Source organism: Erpetoichthys calabaricus, chromosome 2 (genome assembly GCF_900747795.2).
Source record: "Erpetoichthys calabaricus chromosome 2, fErpCal1.3, whole genome shotgun sequence".
Classification (NCBI taxonomy): Eukaryota; Metazoa; Chordata; class Cladistia; order Polypteriformes; family Polypteridae; genus Erpetoichthys; species Erpetoichthys calabaricus.
The window spans coordinates 5245584-5267206 of record NC_041395.2 but is presented as its reverse complement, the minus strand read 5'-3'; the positions used below and the strand labels follow the sequence as shown (position 1 = coordinate 5267206).

General features: G+C 42.0%; 1 protein-coding gene across 2 annotated transcripts in view; it reads left to right on the top strand.

Annotated features, from left to right (window-relative positions):
• sec23ip (SEC23 interacting protein) overlaps positions 1-21623 on the top strand; it is a 124769-nt gene that overhangs the window by 5759 nt on the left and 97387 nt on the right. For both annotated transcript variants that reach the window (XM_028825607.2, XM_028825606.2), the window contains exons 3-4: positions 5582-5783; positions 7740-7933. In XM_028825607.2, coding sequence (XP_028681440.1) covers positions 5582-5783; positions 7740-7933 — 396 coding nt within the window. The remainder of the gene's footprint in view (positions 1-5581; positions 5784-7739; positions 7934-21623) is intronic.

The window sequence follows — 21623 nt, the reverse complement described above, 5'->3', positions numbered from 1 at the left end:
TTTTTTAAACAGAGGGAAAAAATGAACATTTGCAAAATCCATAACGCCGCTTTCAGTAAGTACAATGCACACGCGCTTAATTTGTCAGCCACTTTTTGCCAGCCGTCTTTTCTGGTTTGGGCTGCTTTTGCAGTGTTACCGCTTGTGCATGTTAAATTTTGAAATCCTTCGAGTAACTAATTAACTAACTAACACCCACCCACCCAGCTTGTGAGAAAAAAATGTGCCCGTTCTTTCATCATTTTGTTGCAGCCTATCAAAGACTTGCTGATCATGTTTTCTAGACTCAATATACAGTGGAACCTCAGTTCACGACCATAATTCGTTCCAAACCTCTGGTAGTAAACCGATTTGGTCGTGAACCGAAGCAATTAATCCATTCCAGACCGCACGAACTGTATGTAAATATATTTTTTTAAAGATTTTTAAGCACAAATATAGTTAATTATTACACCATAGAATGCACAGTGTAATAGTGATCTCTCTCTCTCAGCAGCACACGAGCCCTCTCTCTCTCTCTCTCTCTCTCTCTCTCTCTCTCTCTCTCTCTCTCTCTCTCTCTCTCTCTCTGTAACATTGCAGCAGTTGTATAAACACTTTTTTTTAAAATGAGTTTTAAGCACAGGGGAAAAAAAGGAACATTTGAACAAATCCGAACTTTATTTAAAAGCCAACCAAGATAGTAACATTGCAGGAGTTCACCATTTTTAATCAGGCGACTGACAGTAGTGGAGTCAGGCACAGAGAAGGTCAGCTGCTGAGAAAGCGTCTCGACTGTTGCAGGGCCTGAAGCAGGTGAGACGCTAATGAAAAAGAGGCACAGGGCTTATTGGTTTTTAAAGACTGCTTCCTTCATTGTGTTTTAACCTCAGTTTTAAAGGATTGCGGGGCTCTCTCTGTCACGCTGCCTGTGTGTGTCCCTCTGTCTCCCTGTTGCGCTGCCTCTGTGTGAACCAAGGTTCCACTGAGGTTGACTAATGAAAAGTCAATGTGGCTCAGAGGTCCATGTGCACTGTTGCACAGACGAACATAAATGACGGCGTTTTTTCTGAGGCGTCGCGTCCGAGGTGGTGGGCGTGGCTCTGCGAGTTGTCGTCGTATCCAATGGTCATAGAGTTGGTGGGCATGGCTCCTTCCTACTTGTTGGCGGCTTAGTGAATCCACGCCCCTTCCTGCGTGCTTTCATGGGTGTCTTGTTTTGGTGTGCGTGCTTTTATGGGTGTCTTCCCCTTCTGGCGTCGACTTTGTGATATATATATATAGATATATGTATATATAGATATATATAGATTATCATGTGTTGTAATTCTCTGCATCACCGTTTTGTTTGTTTGAGGGTGGGCTTAAGTACTAACAGTCTTTTTCATTGTTCCTAAAAGGTTATTAACCTTGGATTGGCTAAATGTTAGTTTTTTTTTTTTTTTTTTTTTTTTTTTTAAATCACTCTCCTAATGGGGTTTGAAACGCTCAATTGACCTTTCACACCTGACTCAAGGTGACAGTAACCACAGTGTTATGAAATATAAAAAAAAAACTCACTGGGCATCACACGGGTCATGTTGGAGCGTTTGGTCCATCTGTTCCAGACTATGAAGGCCATTGAGAAGCTGCTTAAATTTAGTTGCACACTTTGCCCTGGGGCCCTCATAGTCATGCCATGAACCACAGCACGACCTGAGAATGAAATGAGAGCTCTTCCTCCTTGTCTAGCACCTCTGACACTCGCTCCTCTTCCTCTGTTGTAGCGCTCCATTGTTGAAGTTATGTTGAACTCACTCATGCCACTTGCATTTGAGCTGCTTCGTATGTGAATTTCCCATCGGGATTAATAAAGTATCTATCTATCTATCTATCTATCTATCTATCTATCTATCTATCTATCTATCTATCTATCTATCTATCTATCTATCTATCTATCTATCTATCTATCTATCTATCTATCTATCTATCTATCTATCTATCTATCTATCTATCGATTGATTGGCTTCCACCCTTCACAGATTGGGCAGATGTGTGCCCAGTTTGTGAGATGAGAATCGCTGATCTTTTTGTACAGATGGCCTTCCAGCCCAATCATAGTGAATAAAATGGACAAGAAGCAGTGTTTGCACTTATTGATTGAACCCTCTGTTTGGCTTGCTGAAGTGCTGGCCCCCTTATCAAGACCCATCATCATTAGAAGCAGACTTCACTTCTCCTCAGCCCAATTCTCAAAAGCGGTGCAATATTTATAAGACTCACTTGTGCTGTGGAATATAGGAAAGGCGTGGCAGAGTGTTTGTGACAACAGCGGGGTCTTAGTTGTGTGTAACATTTGGAGTCTGTGTGTACCATTCTGGGTTTAAGTACACCACACTGCTACGTGTGCTTTGTGAATGAGAATGTGTTTCAAGTTTTGCTAAGTGAGATATTCAGATTTAAAAATTTGTGTCTAACCAGATGATCAGCGTTTAAGGTTTTGCCAGCTGTGGGACTGATTTGATTTGACAAAGGAGTTTTAGTGGTTGACAGGTTACTTTTTAAAATGGGGTTTAGTATTTTAGCAATTCAGAAAAACTGCAAGAGAAGGACGTGGTGTGGCGGTGATAGGAGAAATGGACCAAGGTGGGTTTGGGCACCTGGAGTAAACTTTCCACTTTAGACCGTCCTCAAGAAACTGTGACGCACAGACAGACACACACCCATCATCGAGATATCGATGTATCAGGAGATCCACCAAAAACCAGAGATCGATATTTTTGATGAATCTAAAGCTTTCACTCTTCCCCCTTAGACAATATGTTACTGGGGGGGCACGCAAAACAAAAAGAGTTTATAGCGTTCAGTGAAAGTGTGTTTTTAATTGGATATCAATTTTCACCTCAAGATTTTTTAAAAACATGAAATGCAATGTGGGAAATGGTTATGGGTTTTCATTAATGGTGTCATTTTGTTGCTGAAATGGCAGCTGACCATTAACACATTGGTGTTAATGCCTCGGTTTTAAAAATTTCGTGGTCCAAGCGTGAAATTTCTTAAAGTTTTTTAGACCCATTTGTATGTCTGTCCGCTTTTCATGAGAGATCTACTTAACGGGCGGCACGGTGGCGCAGTGGGTAGCGCTGCTGCCTTGCAGTTGGGAGACCTGGGGACCCGGGTTCGCTTCCCGGGTCCTCCCTGCGTGGAGTTTGCATGTTCCCCCCGTGTCTGCGTGGGTTTCCTCCGGGCGCTCCGGTTTCCTCCCACAGTCCAAAGCCATGCAGGTTAGGTGGATTGGCGATTCTAAATTGGCCCTAGTGTGTGCTTGGTGTGTGGGTGTGTTTGTGTGTGTCCTGCGTGGGTTGGCAACGTGCCCTGGATTGTTTCCTGCCTTGTGCCCTGTGTTGGCTGGGATTGGCTCCAGCAGACCCCCGTGACCCTGTGTTCGGATTCAGCGGGTTGGAAAATGGATGGATCTACTTAACGGATTTAGATTGGGTTTTTTCTATAATTTGCTTGAACATGCCGTTGATTTTTGTGACTTTCTCATTGCACTAAATGTCGTTGTTCGCTTTCGGTTCCGATTTATTAGAGCGAATCTGAGAGAAACTCATTTGGCTTCGGGGTGGGGGGGGGATTTGGGCTCTCCTTACTCACGCGTCTGCCTCGGATTCGTAACCTTAACTCCGCTTACTTAGTGAATGGTAGAACTACTTCATGGATTTAGATCTTTTTTTTTTTTTCTATAATTTGCTTGAACATTCCGGTTGATTTTGCGACTTCTCTCATTGCGCTACGCATCAGATATTCATGCTGATTGAGACAGAGGCTGTGGGCCAAGGGGAGAGGGAAGAATGACGTTAGGGCAGGGCTCTCCTCACTGTCCTGTCTCACTACTTTGAGGGTGAAGCCGCAGGGGGCAGCCAGTGTAGAATAAGAGAAAGGAAAAAAAAAACAGCTAATTAATTGAGATCAGTGTTATCAGTTGTCACTGATTATGAATCTGGTTGAAGCAAAAACCTGAAGCTAGAGTGGGCCCCCAGGACCGACTTTGAGAACCCCTGGTCTAACTGAGATTCGGCAGCAGAGCTTACTGGCCAGCTGGAGTGTGAGTTACATCGTATGTTCTCCCCAGACAGGCTCAGTGACATACGACTTAACTCGTACCTCACGTTCAATGTCTTAAATTTTGTATTTGCCGGAAACAAACACACATTAGCCAAAGTACCCAGCATTTCCCAACTACGAACAAATGGAGAAAATTCAACAAGGCTAAACACAGCCCTGAATGAGACAGAAGGACATACAGACGACCCCCGAAATTACGTTCCTAGAGCACCCGTGAATTTTGGATGTGGTCAAAAAAATGCCTATTTTTATAGTTTAAACCCTAAATATGCCCCCAAAACACTTTAATTTCATTTCAAACTCTGCTTAATATATTACCCTAAAAAAAAAACTAATGTAAAGGTAAACCCGTCTACTGTACAGTACTGTACTGCTATGTCTCCGCAGTGCTAGAATGTAAAATACCGATGTTACCCCTACATGTACTGGAATTCATGCAAGCACGTTTTCTTTGGTATAAGTAGGGCAAATACAGTAATAATTTAATAAAAATACAGTAAAATCTACAGGTACTCACCAATAATGAATGATATTGATTGAAGATGATGATGAATTAGCTGTGCAGTACGATGAAGGTATGTAATGAAGCAAAGCAGAGGATTTACAGCTCCTGGGTGGCTACTGTGGCATATCTTTTTAGTTCCGGGAGCAAATCCAGTAGTTCGACCTTCTCCTGGAGTGTCTTTTGTCCTTAAAGGTGGCGCAGTGGTAGTGCTGCTGCTTTGCAGTAAGGAGACTGTGGAAGATTGTGGGTTCGCTTCCCGCTTCCTCCCTGTGTGGATAGCGCTTTGAGTACTGAGAAAAGCGCTATATAAATGTAATGAATTATTATTATTAAACTTCTTCTGGCGCTTAGGTTCATTGCCAGAAGCCTTAGAAGGTGCAGGGTGTTTGGGTGGCATCTTAGGGCTTTAAGAAGAACAAAACAAAAAACACACGAGAACGCTCAGTGAAACATTTCAGATAGCTACATGAGCACCAAAATGTGAGCCTAAATTGAGGTGGAGAAACCTTGCAAGGAGTCAAAAAAATGAAAACAAATTCTGAAGACTTAAATCACAGAGGAGCCTTTTAGTGTGTATCCCCAATCTCGGACATCACAGAGAATGCAGTGCTTGATTTTAAAGCATCATGGGTGTGAGGTCACACAGAACATCTTCCTCCACTGACTGCTGCGTGGCTAGAGATAGAGGGGGGTTTAAGGATTGTGGGTAGCGTCGGCTGGCACCTAACTGTACAGAAGTTGATGAGCTCTCTGAATTTGTATTTTCTTTTGTGTTTTCATGCCTGCCATATTCTTCAGCTGTTTTAAACAGCTACCCATCATGACTGGTAGATGAGTGGGTGGCAGGGCTTTAAGGTGAAGGAAGGCATTCAGGTCATTCATGAAGTCTTGTTGAGTCTGAGAATGGAGTGACTAGCCTGCCTGCTGCCCTAATGTCCGTCCTGTGTTGTGCGTCTGTTAACCTGCATTTCTTGTGCTTTATTTTTCAAGGCTCCAGTGATGCACAACCCACAGCTTAGTGCTTCCCCTGCTGGTCCTGTAATTTCTGCACCTCCTATGACACCCTACAATTATAACGTGTATGAGCCAGTGCAGCCCCACTGGTTTTACTGCAAGCAGGTGGAACAGAAGCACATCTGGCTGCCCTTCAGCTTCATGGATTCTGCCCAGTTAGAAGAGGTGTTCAATTCTGGTGAGTACTGACAGACATCTTGTGAAGGGAAAAAGGCAAAATACACTACATGACCAAATGTATGTGCTCCGAACCCAACCCGTAAATTATTTTAGTAAAACCCACTGGACATGGTGTACTGAAGAGCTTGGTGATTTTCAATGTGGCACGGTCAGTGAATGCCACCTTTTCAGCAAGTCTGTTTATCCAATGTCTGGTTTGCTAGAGCTGTCCCTTGTCCCCTGTAAGTGCTGCTATTGTGATGTGGAGCAATAAGAGCTCAGCCATGAACTGGTAGGCCAAACAAGCTCACAGAATGGGACCACTGAGTGCTGAAGCATGTAGCCTGTAAAGCGCGTCTGTTCTCGATTGTAGCACTTGTTTTCAAGTTCCAGTATGCCTCTGGGAGCAAAGCCAGCCCAAGGTGTGTACATTAGGGGATTCATTAAGTAAATTTGATAGGCCGAGCAGCCACACTCAAGCATAAGATCACCATGTGCAACGCCATGTGTCGATTGGAGTGATGGACTTCTGGAGCATTGGAAATGTTTTCTCTGTATTGATAAATCACATCTCATCATCTCGCTGGCGAGCACACAGAGAAACAAGGTGACCAGGAGAAATGCGTAGTCTGAAAAAATCAAAACCAGAAGAGCCAACCAAAATACAGAGGGGAATCAGAAACCAAGAAATGAGAGCTCAAAGTTAAATACTGGCAATCAAAATGTAAATTGTAAGGACAAGGCACACAAAGGGTTCTGGGATCTTAGTTGTTTGCCACAGCATCATTTTGGATGACCCTTAAACCTGTTGCGAGTTCAAACGTCCTCATTGCTGTGTCTCTCACAGAATTCTGGGATTGTTCCCACGGATACAGGAGTTATGAATAACACAAAATTGCGGAACCTGCTGGGATCCAAGATGACATCTCGTTAAACAAAATGTGAATGATTGGCTTTCAAATGACTTGTTCAGAAACACTTAGAAAACTGATGGAAAGTTCAGAATCTCCTACAGAAATGTACGAGTCGTGACTAAGGTCATTAAAAATCCAGAGAAAAATAAATATTAAAAATAACCAGCATAACACTGGCTGTCTAACAGATAAATCTGAGTTTGGTGGACACCATGAGAGCACAGCCTGACTGAAAGCATAGTGCCAGCTGAAAAGTTTGGTGGCGAAGGACTAATGTCCTGGGGCTGTTTGTCATAGTCTGGGCTGGGACTCTTAATTCCAATGAAGGGACATTTTAATGCTACAGCCAGCTAGGATTGTGGGCTTCCAGTTTGAAGAATGTCCTTTGCAATTTTAGCATGACAGTGCAAGGTCCGTATAGAAATGATACGGGAGAACTTGAGTGACCTGCACGGACCCCTGAGCTCAATCCCGTTGTGCACCTTTGGGATTAACTGGAATGCTGACAGCTGTGCAGGTCTCATCACTGCTTGACCTCCCTTATGTTCTTGTGGATGAATGGTAGTGAATCCCCATGGCCACGTTCTAAAGTCTAGTGGAAGGAAAAGTGGAGGCTGTGATAGCAGAAAAGGAGATACCAACTCTGCATCAACAAGGACTTCTGGGTATGATGTATGTGTGCCCACATGTTCTGTATTTCTGGTTGGTGCTGTTGGCAAATTCAATTAATTTTGTTCTTTTATAGCGGACTTCACGTAAATACCAGTTGCAGTAAACCATGCATTGATTGTAGACCACCTATTGGTCTGTGTAACATTCAGCAGCCTGGGCACAGTGTTGTTGTGTCTTCTACTGGAGTGGGTATAGGAAAGGCATCGTACCATCTCAATAAGATTCTCTACCCCAAGGAACAGAGTGGACCAGCTTGAGGTCCCTCTTCATCTATACTTGTCTTTATTCCAGATGTCCACTAGTTGTGTTGGTTGTCATCAGAAATCAAATACAAGTTGTTTGCTGGCATTTTATAATCCCTCACCGCACCCATCTCCCTTCCCCTTTAGTGCAGCCAGATCCAGAGAATGTGACGGTGTGCACCGATGGCGGCCGCTACGACGTGCAGCTGTACGATCGACTGAGGCATTCCGTCTACTGGGAGGAGGAGCCATCAGAGGTGCGCCGATGTTCCTGGTTTTACAAAGGAGACACGGACAGTCGCTTTGTGCCCTACACGGAGGAGTTCAGTGAAAAGCTTGAGGTAAATCACCAAGTGCTCAGAGTCTGTCCTCCTCACACTGTGCTCTGTCTTATGATGTAATGTCGCTTAACTTCAGGTCTATCTTGATGGTGACCTGCCATTCTTTAGTGTTATCACCTTGAATATCACACATGGTCAGAAGGCACTTTACACAGAAAACTACAACTTGAAATAGTTTATAGGGGCCTTATTATCACATCCACAAAGTCCAGTGAAATTGTAATTCTCCACTTGATCAGGTTTTTCACTTTGCTTTTCTTTAATTTTTTTTCTTTTTTTTTATTTTATTGATATTATTTGAAGAAAACAACATTGCATACAATCATGTCGGACTTCACAAACCATAATTAAACTCCCGTCTGACAGGAAGAGAGGTGAGCCAACAGCCTGAGCAAATCTTTTAAAACAACAAAGAAAGGAGGAGTATCCTTTTCCCCAATATACGAGGGCTGTCTGGGTTCTGCGCGGAATCACTCGAAATAAGTAGCCAAGGATTTTTTTTTATATTTTTCTCATGTACTTCGATCCCTTTTAAACTTTTTCCAAGTATTCACCGCCAACATCAATGCACTTTTGGACTCTTCTGACCCACGCCGCAAAACACTCGCGAAAGGCTGTCTTTGGGAGGTTGTCCAGCTGTTCTTTGACAGCTGCAATCAGTTCCTCTCGAGTTTCGAAGTTGTGGCCTCGCAGGGGTTCTTTCACCTTAGGGAAGAGCCTAAAGTCACATGGTGCAAGATCGATTGGCCATTGTTGAACTTGTCAAGGAAAAACTTGCACCATTCCACGCAAGCTTGCTTTTGTTCCACAGTCAGCAGCCTTGGAACCCATCGGGCACATTTCTTTGTAAAGCCAAGATCTCGTCGAATGATGGTGTCGACAGCATACCGGGTCATCCCAAGTTCCAGGGCAATTTTCCTGATGGTCACACGACCATCTTCTTCCAGGAACTCCTTCACACAATCAGCATTTCTGCCATCAGTCGAACTTCGCGGTTTCGGTCCACGTTCTTCATCGTCAAAGTTGAAGTGGCCTGTGCTGAAGCGCTGGAACCACTTAAAAGCCATCGTCTTCTTTGGAGCATTCTTCTTGAAGATGCGAGAAAGTTTTTGGCAGCACTGTTTAGCTGTTAAACCATCAGAAAAGTCGTAAAAAATCATCACTCGAAAGTCACGCACACACGGAGTCGGGAGCTTCGCCGCTAGCGCCGGCTGCACACTCTCAGTTCGTTTGCTTCTCCTGTTCATTCTGAAGGAAGAGAGGAAGCAAAACATCTGAACAAAAACATGCAACCACTTGAATAATCCCTCTACACAGCAGAACAGGTTTCGACAGGCTGACACTCGACAAACGATAAAATTCCGCGCGGAACCCAGACAACCCTCGTACATGCTTATTGAAAACTTTTATTATTTAGATCTTGGCAGATTTTAAAGTTTTGTACAGATCCTCTATGTGAGAATTACATTTTTTCCAATTTCAAATACCATAGAACATTGGTTACCCATTGACGTATAACAGGTGGGTGGGGATTCTTCCAGTTTGCTTAAGTTTAGTTTGGTTAAGTCTACGTGTTAGCTGTGTGGTGTCGGCAATCAGTCAATTTGCCCTTCTCCACTTTAAGCCCCTCTGTGAGCCCACCAAACACGGCTGTTAATGGGTCAGGAGTGATTGTGACACAGAGGCCGTCTGGTATGCGTTCAAGTTCAAGCACTTTATTGTCATTGTGTAACACAACGAAATTACTTTTTGTGACAGCCCCACGGTGCATTTAAAGAAAAGTCAAATAATTCCAAATATCTCGTGTACAGTGTTAAGTGATCAAGTAACCAGAGCAAATTATTATTCCTCAAAGTACAGCAGCATAAATTGTTATTGCACCTATTAATGAATAGTACATTCCATATTCTGTATTGTATTACATTAGTATATTGCACATTACCAATATAGTTTATTGCACATGTTCAATTAAAAATGATCTCAGACTGAGGAGATTCAGAGTTCAAAAAGTTTATGGCAGATGGGAAAAAACTGTTTTTTAGTCTGTTTGTGCGAACATGGAGTGACCTAAAGCGTCTTCCTGACAGGAGGAGCTCAAACAAAGAATTTCCAGGATGAGTTTTGTCCTTGAGAATGTTTTTGGCCCTTCTCACACAGTGAGTCTTATACGAGAGTTCGAGTGATACAATACAATACAGTTTATTTTTGTACAGCCCAAAATCACACAGGAAGTGCCGCAATGGGCTTTAACAGGCCCTGCCTCTTGACAGCCCCCCAGCCTTGACTCTCTAAGAAGACAAGGAAAAACTCCCAAAAAAAACCTAGTAGGGAAAAAATGGAAGAAACCTTGGGAAAGGCAGTTCAAAGAGAGACCCCTTTCCAGGTAGTGATTGGTAGTTCAGTCCCAATAATGGCTTCTGCTGTTTTTACGACCCACTGCAGGGTTTCTTGAGCAGCCTTGGTGCAGCTGTTGTACCTGCAGGCCATCATGCAGTTAGTTAAGATGCTCTCTATAGTGCCTCTATAGAAATTAACCAGCAACTTCTGGGGGAGGTCAGCTCTCCTTAGCTTCCTGTTGTTGTGCTTTGCCTATTCTAGCTAAGTTGTTGTCAGCCCAGGACAGGTCCTCTGAGATGGTGACTCCTAGAAACTCCAAGCTGGAAACTCCCTCCACGGCATCTGCACTGATTGTTATCGGACTGTGATTGGTCTTTTTAGTGGTCCTAAAGTCCAGAATAACTTCTTTGGTCTTTTTGGTATTTAAGACCAGGTGGTTGGTGTTGCACCATGCTGTCAGATTCTGAACCTCTTCCCTATATGCAGCTTCATTGTAGTCTGTTACAAGCCCAATGACAGTCGTATCATACGCAAATTTAACAATAATGTTTGATTGGTGGATGGGTTGACAGTCATGGGTGAAGACTGCATAGAGAAGGGGACTTAATACACATCAGGGTGCTCAGGGTAAGGGTGGAGGATGTGTGTTTGCCCATCCTGACAGACTGGGTGCGGATGGTGAGAAAATCCAGTAACCAGTTGCATATGGACGGAGCAAGTCCTAGTGCATAGTTTTTTGATCAGCTGGTTAGGTATGATGGTATTCAATGCAGAGCTGTAGTTAATGAAGAGCATCCTAACATAGGTGTTGGGTTTTTCCAGGTGCGAGAGGGCAGCATGTAGAGCCACACAGATGGCGTCCTCAGTTCATCAGTTTGACCGATAGGCAAACTGGTGTTGGTTTAGATCAGCTGGGATGGAGGCTTTGATGTGGGTGATTACCAGTCGTTCAAAGCACTTTGCGATGACAGGGGTGAGAGCGACTGGCCGATAGTCATTAAGACAAAGATTTTGGTCCAGAATGATGTTAATTAGGTGCAGGCCCAAAACACGTGGCCCAGTGAGGCTGGAGTCCGACTGCAGCGTTCAAAGGTTAAATCTTACCCCGGAAACATTTTGGACAATTTTAAACGAGAGAGATGTGCTCAATAAAAGATTTTACATTAGATGATTGAATACTTTGCGCATATGGAGCTGGAGTGTATTCTATGCATGGCTGCCTTCCACTCCTTTTCAGAGGATCTTTTCCCCACTGTACCATGGGAACTTTGAAAAGAGGAGACTTAATTTTTTTTTAAATATGTATTATTGAGATGCTGTCTGAATCTTCAAGACTGATCAGTGTTGCCTCAGAACAGAAATGTGTGGGAGGTGAGGAAAATTAGTCAGGTTCCTTTTAGCAAAGTTTCTGATTTAAAATTAGTGGAAAAATTGTGTTGACAGCAATTTAAATTTGAAGTATAATTATTCATAAGATGCATAGATATTATCTATATACAAATTTCTTAATTGTTTTCAGGTCATTTAATATTGTGTAGGTTTGAAAGGGAAGAAAACGGTGATTATCATGGGAAGGTGCAACAGATTAAAGCTTCTTTGTCATAAAGTGCTTCCTGCATTGGTTTCATATTCTGAGTGATTGAAGGACAATAGAATTACAGTATTAGTATGTTGACGATAATTTGTATTTACTGGGGCACAATTTAGAACCTATAAAGAGGTACCACTAGGTTTTAATTCTGTTGCACACTATGCTTTTGTATATTCATCGATTTGAGTCATTGTCAAGGTCTTTATGGCCTGTATATTTGCCGGTGTGATAAAATCGAAAGTTAGGTAATGCGATGGCCCCTTCTGCTTTAGGTTGTTGTAGAGTCACCCTTTGGATGCATGGATGTTTCCGATTCCAAATAACTGAGGTTATAGCTGATTCTAATTTCTTAAAGAACGATTTGCTAATTTACTGTATATGGAGATACTCTGGAAAAAGAAGCTTGAGAAGGATATTCATCTTAACAGTGCTGATTCTCCCTGCTAATACTGTATGAGATTGGGGGGTGGACCATCTGTTCACATCTTTTTTAATTTTTTCCATGCAGATAGCAAAATGTTGTTGAAAAAGATCTTTATATTTACTTGTGATGTTTACACTGAGGTATTTAAACTGATTTACTAAAATAAATTGAAGGTGTCCAGTCTAATACTGTTTGCTAGAGACTTCACTGGAAAAAGCACACTTTTATTAAAATGAATTTTGAGTCTGGATATCTTTTGAAATTCTGCTAGTGCGTCTAGGACTACTGATGCATACAGTACTATATCATCTGCATGAAGTGATATTTTCTGTTCAAGTCCTTCTCTGGTAATCTCCTTTACATTTGATGATGTCCAGTGGCTCAATGGCAATTGCAAAGAGCAATGGTGATAGGGGGCATCCTTGTCTAGTACCACATTCTAGTGTTTGAAATAATGTTGTTAATACAAGCTGAGGCTTCTAGACTAGTATAAAGTGGTTTAATCCATGCACATATGTTTGGACCAAATGCAAATTTGAGCAGTGTGGTGAATAGGTTGCCTCATTGAAGCTCTGTCAAATGTTTTTTCTGCATCAAATGATGATAAGATCTCTGGTGTTTTAGATTTTATGGGTGAGTATATTACATTGAACAAACCTCGAAGATTAGAAGCTAAGTGTCTGCCTTGTACAAAGTCATATGAAAAAGTTTGGGAACCCCTCTTAATTCTTTGGATTTTTGTTTCTCATTGGCTGAGCTTTCAAAGTAGCAACTTCCTTTTAATATATGAAATGCCTTATGGACACAGTAGTATTTCAGCAGTGACATTAAGTTTATTGGATTAACAGAAAATATGCAATAAGCACCATAACAAAATAAGACAGGTGCATAAATGTGGGCACCCCAACAGAGATATGACATCAATACTTAGTTGAGCCTCCTTTTGTAAATCTAACAGCCTCTAGACACTGTCCTCCTATAGCCTTTGAGTGTCTGGATTCCGGATGGAGGTATTCTTCATACAAAATCTCTTCAGTTCAATTTGATGGACAGCCTGCTTCAAATCATCCCATAGATTTTGTGATGATATTCAAATCAGGGGACTGTGATGGCCATTCCAGAACATTGTATTTCTCCCTCTGCATGAATGCCTTTGTGTTTTGGGTCATTGTCTTGTTGGAATATCCAGCCCCTGCGTAACTTCAACTTTGTGACTGATGCTTGAACGTTATCCTGAAGAACTGGTTGATATTGGGTTGAATTCATCCAACCCTCGACTTTAACGAGGGCCCCAGTCTCTGAACTAGCCACACAGCCCCACAGCATGATGGAATCTCCACCAAATTTGACAGTAGGTAGCAGGTGTTTTTCTTGGAATGCGGTGTTCTTCTTCCGCCATGCAAAGCGCTTTTTGTTCTGACCAAATAACTCAATTTTTGTCTCATCAGTCCGAAATACTTTGTTCCAAAATGAATTGGGTGTGACGAGGATGGAAGGGATTAGAAATGAGGACATTAAAGGGTCAGCTCAGGTTGGATGGTTGGGAGACAAACTCAGAGAGGCGTGATTGCGTTGGTTTGGACATGTGCAGAGGAGAGACGAGTATATTGGGAGAAGGATGGTAAGGATAGAGCTGCCAGGGAAGAGGAAAAGAGGAAGGCCTAAGCGAAGGTTTATGGATGTGGTGAGAGAGGACATGCAGGTGATGGGTGTAACAGAACAAGATGACGAGGACAGAAAGATATGGAAGAAGATGGTCCGCTGTGGCGACCCCTAACTGGAGCAGTCTTGAGATTACACACATATTGTAAAACAACATGTCCATTTTGTGTTAAGTAGGTGGAAAATCAAAAAGCAAACCATTTCTGTGAGATGTCACTGTATATCTAGAAAGACATTTGAAAGAATTCACCAGAATTTTTGATATTCCAGATTGCACTCGGAATGCTTGAGAAGCTCTTCTCAAGTTAAAACAAGGAAATGAGGCCATTAACAATTTTGTTTCCTTTAAGACCCTCACAGATGATTCTGGGTGGGATAATGCAGCCTTAGTTTTGGTTTTTAGAAGTGGTCTGGCTGATGGGATCAAAGATGAAATTGCAAATTATGATCTAGAAGACACCTTAGATGAGGTATTGACTACTGTCCAAAAGATGTGCACTATGGGGGGAGAACAGGAATGAGGGGGAACAGGCATTTAAACCCTTCATATTTTAAGTAGCAAAGAAACAGAGTCCTTGTGCTTAGTACATCAGAACAACAGCATTGGCCATCTGGACCTCTGGAAGTAGGGAAAACCTCACTAGGGTTTCCAGAAAGTCATCCTGGTGTAGCACTTTGGCTGGTTTTATTGCAAGGAGTCCGGACATGTTGTAGCCCATTGTCAACAAGTTCTGGGAAATAACAAGTCCATGTCAGGATGAGGATGGTGGAATGGGGTTTTGTAGTTAAGCCCTTCCAAAAATAGTTTAACTGCTATGATTTATAACAGACAAACAATTTTTGTGGATTTTCAGGCTGTGGAGAAATTTTTAGTCAAGATTTTGCTGGCTTGTATAAGTTGGGTTAAAATAATAACTTCACCAATCACTTTGCAGGTGGGGATGTTACATTCAACAAATATTACATTTGGTTTTGTTTTACCGTCTTCTAAACGATTGGTAATTCTTGGCTTTCCAAACACTCTCCTTATTTTACTAGAGAAGGAAACAAACTGGTGTCCCAGGTCCGAGCTGCTTTTACAAATTGCACGAGACTTCTCCTCCACTCTGTTTCAAGTCAGGTTGTTATTACCCTTCCCCATGTGTACCATGACTTCTAAGGTGCAGGAGTCACTTGTGCTCCCCTTTTATAGGTCGTAGAATTGGCTTAGGGTTCCTGCCAGGGGTGTATTTACTGCTTCTCATGTGGAGTTATGGGCTGTGGATGATTGTGTTCAGGAAAATCTGACGAGTGGGTTTATGAGGCCTTCCAGTAATCCCCTGGTAACGTTTTTTTCATTTCTCAGAAGATTGTTTGTTGTGCCCTTGTATCGATTTTCAGGGCTTAAATAGAATCACCGTTAAGAATAATTGTCCTCTTCGCTTGATTTGTCCCTTGATCGATCAAATTACAGGCTCTTTGATTTTTACTAAGTTAGATTTAAGGAGTTCTTATAATTGAATTTGCATTAGGGAAGGCAACGAATGGAAGATTTCCTTTAATACGGCCTCTAGCCTTTCTGAATACTTGGTCATTCCCTATGATTTGCCCAAAGCATTGGCAGTATTTCAGTCATTTGTTAATGACCTGTTTTGCCATCTTTTAGATCGTTCTGCTTCAGTGTATGTAGACGATTTCTGCTTTTTTTCTTTCCAGCAGACATTGGACTCCCTTTGGACACAAATGCTGCAAACTTGGCCCTAGATTTGAGTTGGAAAACCTTCCGACTCTCAATTGTGTTAGCCATTATGAATGTAGTGACAAGTCAAGCAAAATGACACTTCAACAGCCATTGACACTGCGAGAGGGACTTTAAAGTCCTTATGGGCAACTTCAGAACACAGCAAGAGTGAAAAGAATGGGAAGTGAAACTCCTGCTAAAATTGAACACATTACAACAGGGTATAGTTAGAGACCAGAGCTTTATGGCTTGATTATGAGGATTGTGTGCGTCTCTCGCACAGACACAGACAACCTGACTACAGACCCACATTGTATTGAAAAACGCATCAGAAACTTCATAAGACTTTGTTGGACATTCATGTTATCAGAAGATCTCGACTAGACATTGTTCTCCTCTCTTGCTAAATGAATCTTAGCTTTACGAGGTCTGTTAAGTTTGTACATTTAAGATGCTTCACTTAAAGGTTTTCCAATGCTGTGTCCATTTAAACACAGGGAACTCCAATCTCTGTATTCCATCTCGCCTGAAGAAGGGGCCGGAGTTGCCTCGAAAGCTCACATATTGTAATCTTTTTAGTTAGCCGATTAACTCTTTGTATGTGCCCAAAAAAAGTCTAACTGCATTCTCGTACCATTGATTGTGAACTAAAGTGTCAGCGTGCACTTTTCGTGGCATTACACGTATTTTTTGAGCATGCCGTTGTCGATCAAACACAGGAAGCTCTGCAGTCTACTTGTGACTTTACGCCATAGGAAGTAAGTAAATAAGTTAAGGTAAATAACATTCGATCTGGCTTTTATGTAAGTAACGTACAGTATAAATGTTAATGTTTTGGGCACAAGCACCGTCCAGATCTAAACACTAGAGTGGAGAGTCTATAGCTGAAGGTGGAAGCTGCCGTCGCTGTACATTGTATATAAGAGTCAGATCGAATGTTATTTATTTACTTACTTACTTCCTACAGCGTAAAGTCACATATACAAAGTACAGTGACGGCAAAAGTGCAATGTGCATTCTTTCTCCGATGTTGAACCGTTGTCATCATCTAAGTTCACCTCTGTTATAGCGCGTCTTTATGTGAAAACAGCAGTGTCAGATCGGGGAGTGGGGGAGGTGGGATCGTGAACGCGACTGAGAGAATAAAACTGAATTAAAAAAAACAAAGCTAACCTTTACAAGTATCACACATTTACACTGGCTGTTACAGACTGAAATCAAATGTATGTTTTTATTCTACAAAAGTAGGAATAAGAGCAGCTCACTTCTCAAAATGCACTCGTCCGGGGTCAAATCTGTGAAGATTTGATTACCAGTCAACAGTTGATACTGTTGCTCCACTGACATGGTCGTAGCAAATGTGTGTCAATGTCGCACCCTAACACATGTTCTTTTTCTGCAGTTGTATTCTTGAATAGAAGCACACTTGTTCTGTTATTTTTGTACCTTTTGTGAAAGTGTTTATTTATTTGATATTTGGAATTCAGGCTTCACACATTATACACTTCATGTCTACATTTTGTCAATTATTACTAAAACATGAAAAACGTTTCTGTTTTAACGATGTGTTTACATAGATCGTTGTAGACACGGAACACACATGAAATGCATGTGTTTCAAATAACGATATAGTATTTATAAAAGGTGTCATTTTGCTTGACTTCTCACTCTATACAACTCCAAGCAACTGACACGCAGGTAAACAGACTTGAGCTGAGATAACTGTGCGGGGCGGGGGGGATTTGATAGTAGGCTGCTTGTGCTGATCGACAAATTTACAGGACAAAAGACGCTGATGGAGAGGTGCAAAGCGATTTAAGGTGGGATGGATCTACGAGTTTTTTCGAAGGCTCTGGTAATTCTAGTGTTAATGGTGTTTTATTTTTCCCTTGTTCAGCCGTGCCTTCTCTCTTTTGTTATTAGTTTCATCCACTTGGGACTGTGTGGTGAGGGTGGGCACCATGGGGTGGGACTTTTCATAGAGTGGATTCAGAAAGTATTCAGACCCCCTCACTTTTTTTCCATTTTTGTTGTGTTACATTTTCCCTTTATCGAATAACACTCGGTTCCCACCAGCATGACAAAGTGAAAACGGGAATTTTCTTTTTGCAGATTTATTAAATAGAAAAAACTGAACATCAGATTGTCACAAACTTCATTTTATTACACAGACCTTTATTTATGGCCTTTAATGTTGTTAATTCTTTATATTTACTGATTTCTTGAGTTAATACCAATGTCTGCTAAGAAGTTCGTGTGACTAACCTCAGTAGGGGAAACAAGTATTTGATCCCCTGCTGAATTTGTAAGTTTGCTCACTTACAAAGAAATGAAGAGTCTCTAATTTTTATGGTAGTTTCATTTTATCGACATAGGCACGCTGACACTTCAGTATGTGAGCAGCGGTACCGACAATGCAGTCAGATCTAAACACTAGCGTGGAGAGTCACTCGCGTACTGAAGTATCTACAGCTGCAGGTGGAAGCTGCCGTCGCACTTTTCATAACTGATCCTTTCCTCAATCAGGAGTGGCATTGCACATGTACTGCGTCGGCATCAAACCCAGGAAACTCTGCAGTCTACTTGTGACTTTACGCAGTAGGATGATAAGTAAATAAATCAAGGTAAATAACATGCCATGTGGCTTTTATATAAGTAACATATAAATGTTTTTTATGTAAAGACCATCACAAAACATAATCACAAACAGAGCTTTGACCGATACCTTGGTTAGCTCTGTAGGCCCTGCTGTTTCATTGAAGGACATGCGTGGCAGATTGGCCAGTAATATTCACCGGCAGAATTATGCCTGACCTCTTGCTGCATCCAAAAGGTGCCATCCTTTCTCCTTTATGCCTGGTGCAGCTGCGTTGTTCTTATATGTGAGTGGACATTTCTTGCGGGGAGGGCTTCTGTTCTCTTTCTCCAATGTTGAACCCTCATCCTCATCTGGGTACACCTCTTTTATAGCACGTCTTTATTTGAAAACAGCAGTGTCAGATCGGGGCTAGAGTAAATGTGACTGTGAGAATAAAACTGAATAAAATGCTGACCTTTACACGTAGCATACATTTACACCAGCTGTTACAGACTCAAATCAAGTGTATGTTTTTATTGTATAATAGTAACAATAAGAGCAGATCACTACTCAAAATGGTAAATCTAGGAAGGGCCTGGAATCGAACTCACGGCCTGTTGATTATGAGTCGACAGTTCTTACTGCTGTACTACCAAAGCAGTCGTGACAGTGAAATACCCTAACCTGATTTCTTTTTCTTTGCTTTTATTCTTGAATAAAAACGCACTTGTTTTGTTATACGTGTACCTTTTGTGAAAGTTTTTATTTGATATTTGGACATGTCAAAATTTTGTCGTTTGTGCTACCTCTCTATTATAAAAAAAAAAATCTTTGGGAAGGAGACTAGGGAGACGAGGCATGATCGGAAAGACAATTTGAAGTCCCGCGAGAGACACTTTAACTTGCTCCCAGCTCTTAAAACAACGACAAGCGACAAGCAGAACACGCAGCTCGCCAGCAGCAGAAACCCAGCAGAAGATCCGACCGCTTCTCCTTGCGTGTGTGCTGCTGTACAGGCTGTCAAATGATCGACGGGCAGCGCAACAGCAGCAGAAAGATGGCAGATGATCCAACGGCATCTCCTTAGCGTGCGTTCAGCCGCACCCCCCTTCACAGCGTTATACGTCCTGCGAGAAAGATGTAACCATGCCCGGGGGCGAAAATAAAGGACAAGTATTGTTGTTACAAAGCTTTAAAGTGACAGTGAAAATAATTCATATGTAACAATTCCCATGAAAATAACAATCTCTTTAAATTGTATATCCGGTAAACCAAACATGGGGGTGGCCGACCGAAGTGAGCAGGGAGCGGAACCCCCTAGTAACATGGAAAAAATGTCTGTTTTAGCTATGTGTTGAACATTTCTTGCCTCGCATTTCCTGTCATCCTACATTTACACAGAACGTTGTAGACACGGAACACACATGACATGCATTTGTTCAAAATAATGATATATCATTTACCCTGTACAATTCCAGGCACCTCACACCCAAATAAACAGACTTGAGCTGGCAGAACTTTTTTGCCCGAGTTGAGCTGGGTTGGTGGGGTGATGGGATGGGATAGCCAGCTGCTTGTGCTGATTGACACATTTACAAAACAAAAGATGCTGATGGAGAAGTGCGAAGGAATTTAAGGTGGCCCAGGATTACGAGTTTTTTCGTAGGGCTTCAGGGATGCGAGTATTAATGGAGAGAGACGGAATATCAACCAGAAATCTAGAAAAAACACGTAAGTTTTAAATTGATTTGCATGTCATTGAGTGAAATAAGGATTTGATCCCCTACAACCCAGCCAGAATTCTGGCTCCCACCGATTAGCACCCAGATTACAATCAATCAATCAATCAATTTCAGATACTCCTGATCTCAACTCATGATGTGTATAAAGCCACAGAATCAATTTCTTCCATTCCAACTTTTCCACCACCACGGGCAAGACTAGAGAACTGTCAAGGGACATCAGGGACAAGACTGGAATGGGCTACAAGACCATCAACAAGAAGCTTTTTTTTTCTTTTTTTTTGTTTTTTATTCTTTATTTCGCCTTATACAATTCCTCGTATTCCTCGTCAGCCATTGTACAGCACCTTGGAGCAATTACAGGTTAAGGGTCTTGCTCAAGGGCCTAGCAGGGTAGGATCTCTGTTTTGGGCTGACCCCTCACCTTTCTCATGATCATCCTCACCCCATGAGGTGAGATCTGGCATGGAGCTCCAGCCCGAGGGCGATTGATGGTCATTTTATATTTCTTCCATTTCCAAATAATCGTACCAACAGTTGTCACCTTCTCACCAAGCTTCTTGCTGATGGTCTTGTAGCCCACTACAGCTTTGTTCATGACGTCCTTTGATAGCTCTCTGGTGTAGCCTGTGGTGGTGGAGAGGTTGGAATGGGAGGAGCGGATTCTGTGGACAGGTGGGCTTTATACACAATCAGAGCTGAGATCAGGAGTATCTGGAATTGATCGGTTGGAGTCAGAATTCTAGCTGGTTGTAGTTGATCAAATTCTTATTTCACTCAATGACATGCAAATCAATTTATAACTTTTATGTCATGTGCTTTTTCTGGATTTTCGGTTGATATTCTGTGTCTCTCCATTAAAATGAAACTACCATAAAAATTTGTGACTGTTCGTTTCTTTGTACGTGAGCAAATTCACAAATTCAGCAGGGGATGAAGTTCTTATTTCCCCCACTGTATGTGTACTGAAAGAAATGTTGTTGCGTTCATTACTTATTCCAACCCCCCCATATACACAGTAACCTCCATAAGGTTTGGACAAAGACACATTTCTCCTTTGTTTCTCCGCCTCTGTTGCACAGTCTAAAATTACAAATCAAACAACTCTGGCATTGTGATTAATGTGCACATTGCAGACATTCATTTAAGAGGATTTGCGTAAATTTCAGTCATACCATATTTTTTCTAACCGGTTCAGGGGTGGCATTATAACATTTGAGACACAGCACTGGCAGGTCTATTAAAACCATTGCCATATTTACGACTTTGTCACATATCCCTCCCATGCAGTGACTGCTTGAAGTCTGCAATTTATAGACATCAGCAGGTGCTGAGGATATATCTGGTGATGCTGTGCCAAGCCTCTCATGCAGCCATCTTCGGGGGGCTTGTCTCCTTACGTTTTCTCTTCAGCATATGGAAGTCCTGCTCACTCGAGCTTAAATTCAAGAATTTTCCATTTTGTAGCTTTGAAAAACTTGTGTGACACTTGTGAGGTTCTATGCTCCTTCTCGACCACTGGGGTCTGCTGATGAATGGCTTCTAGAAATGCCATCTCTGTGTGGTATCAGACAATCCAGTCTGTTCATGTGTAGCTCCTAGCTGGTAAAGCGAGCTGCCCACCTGCATTTGAGCA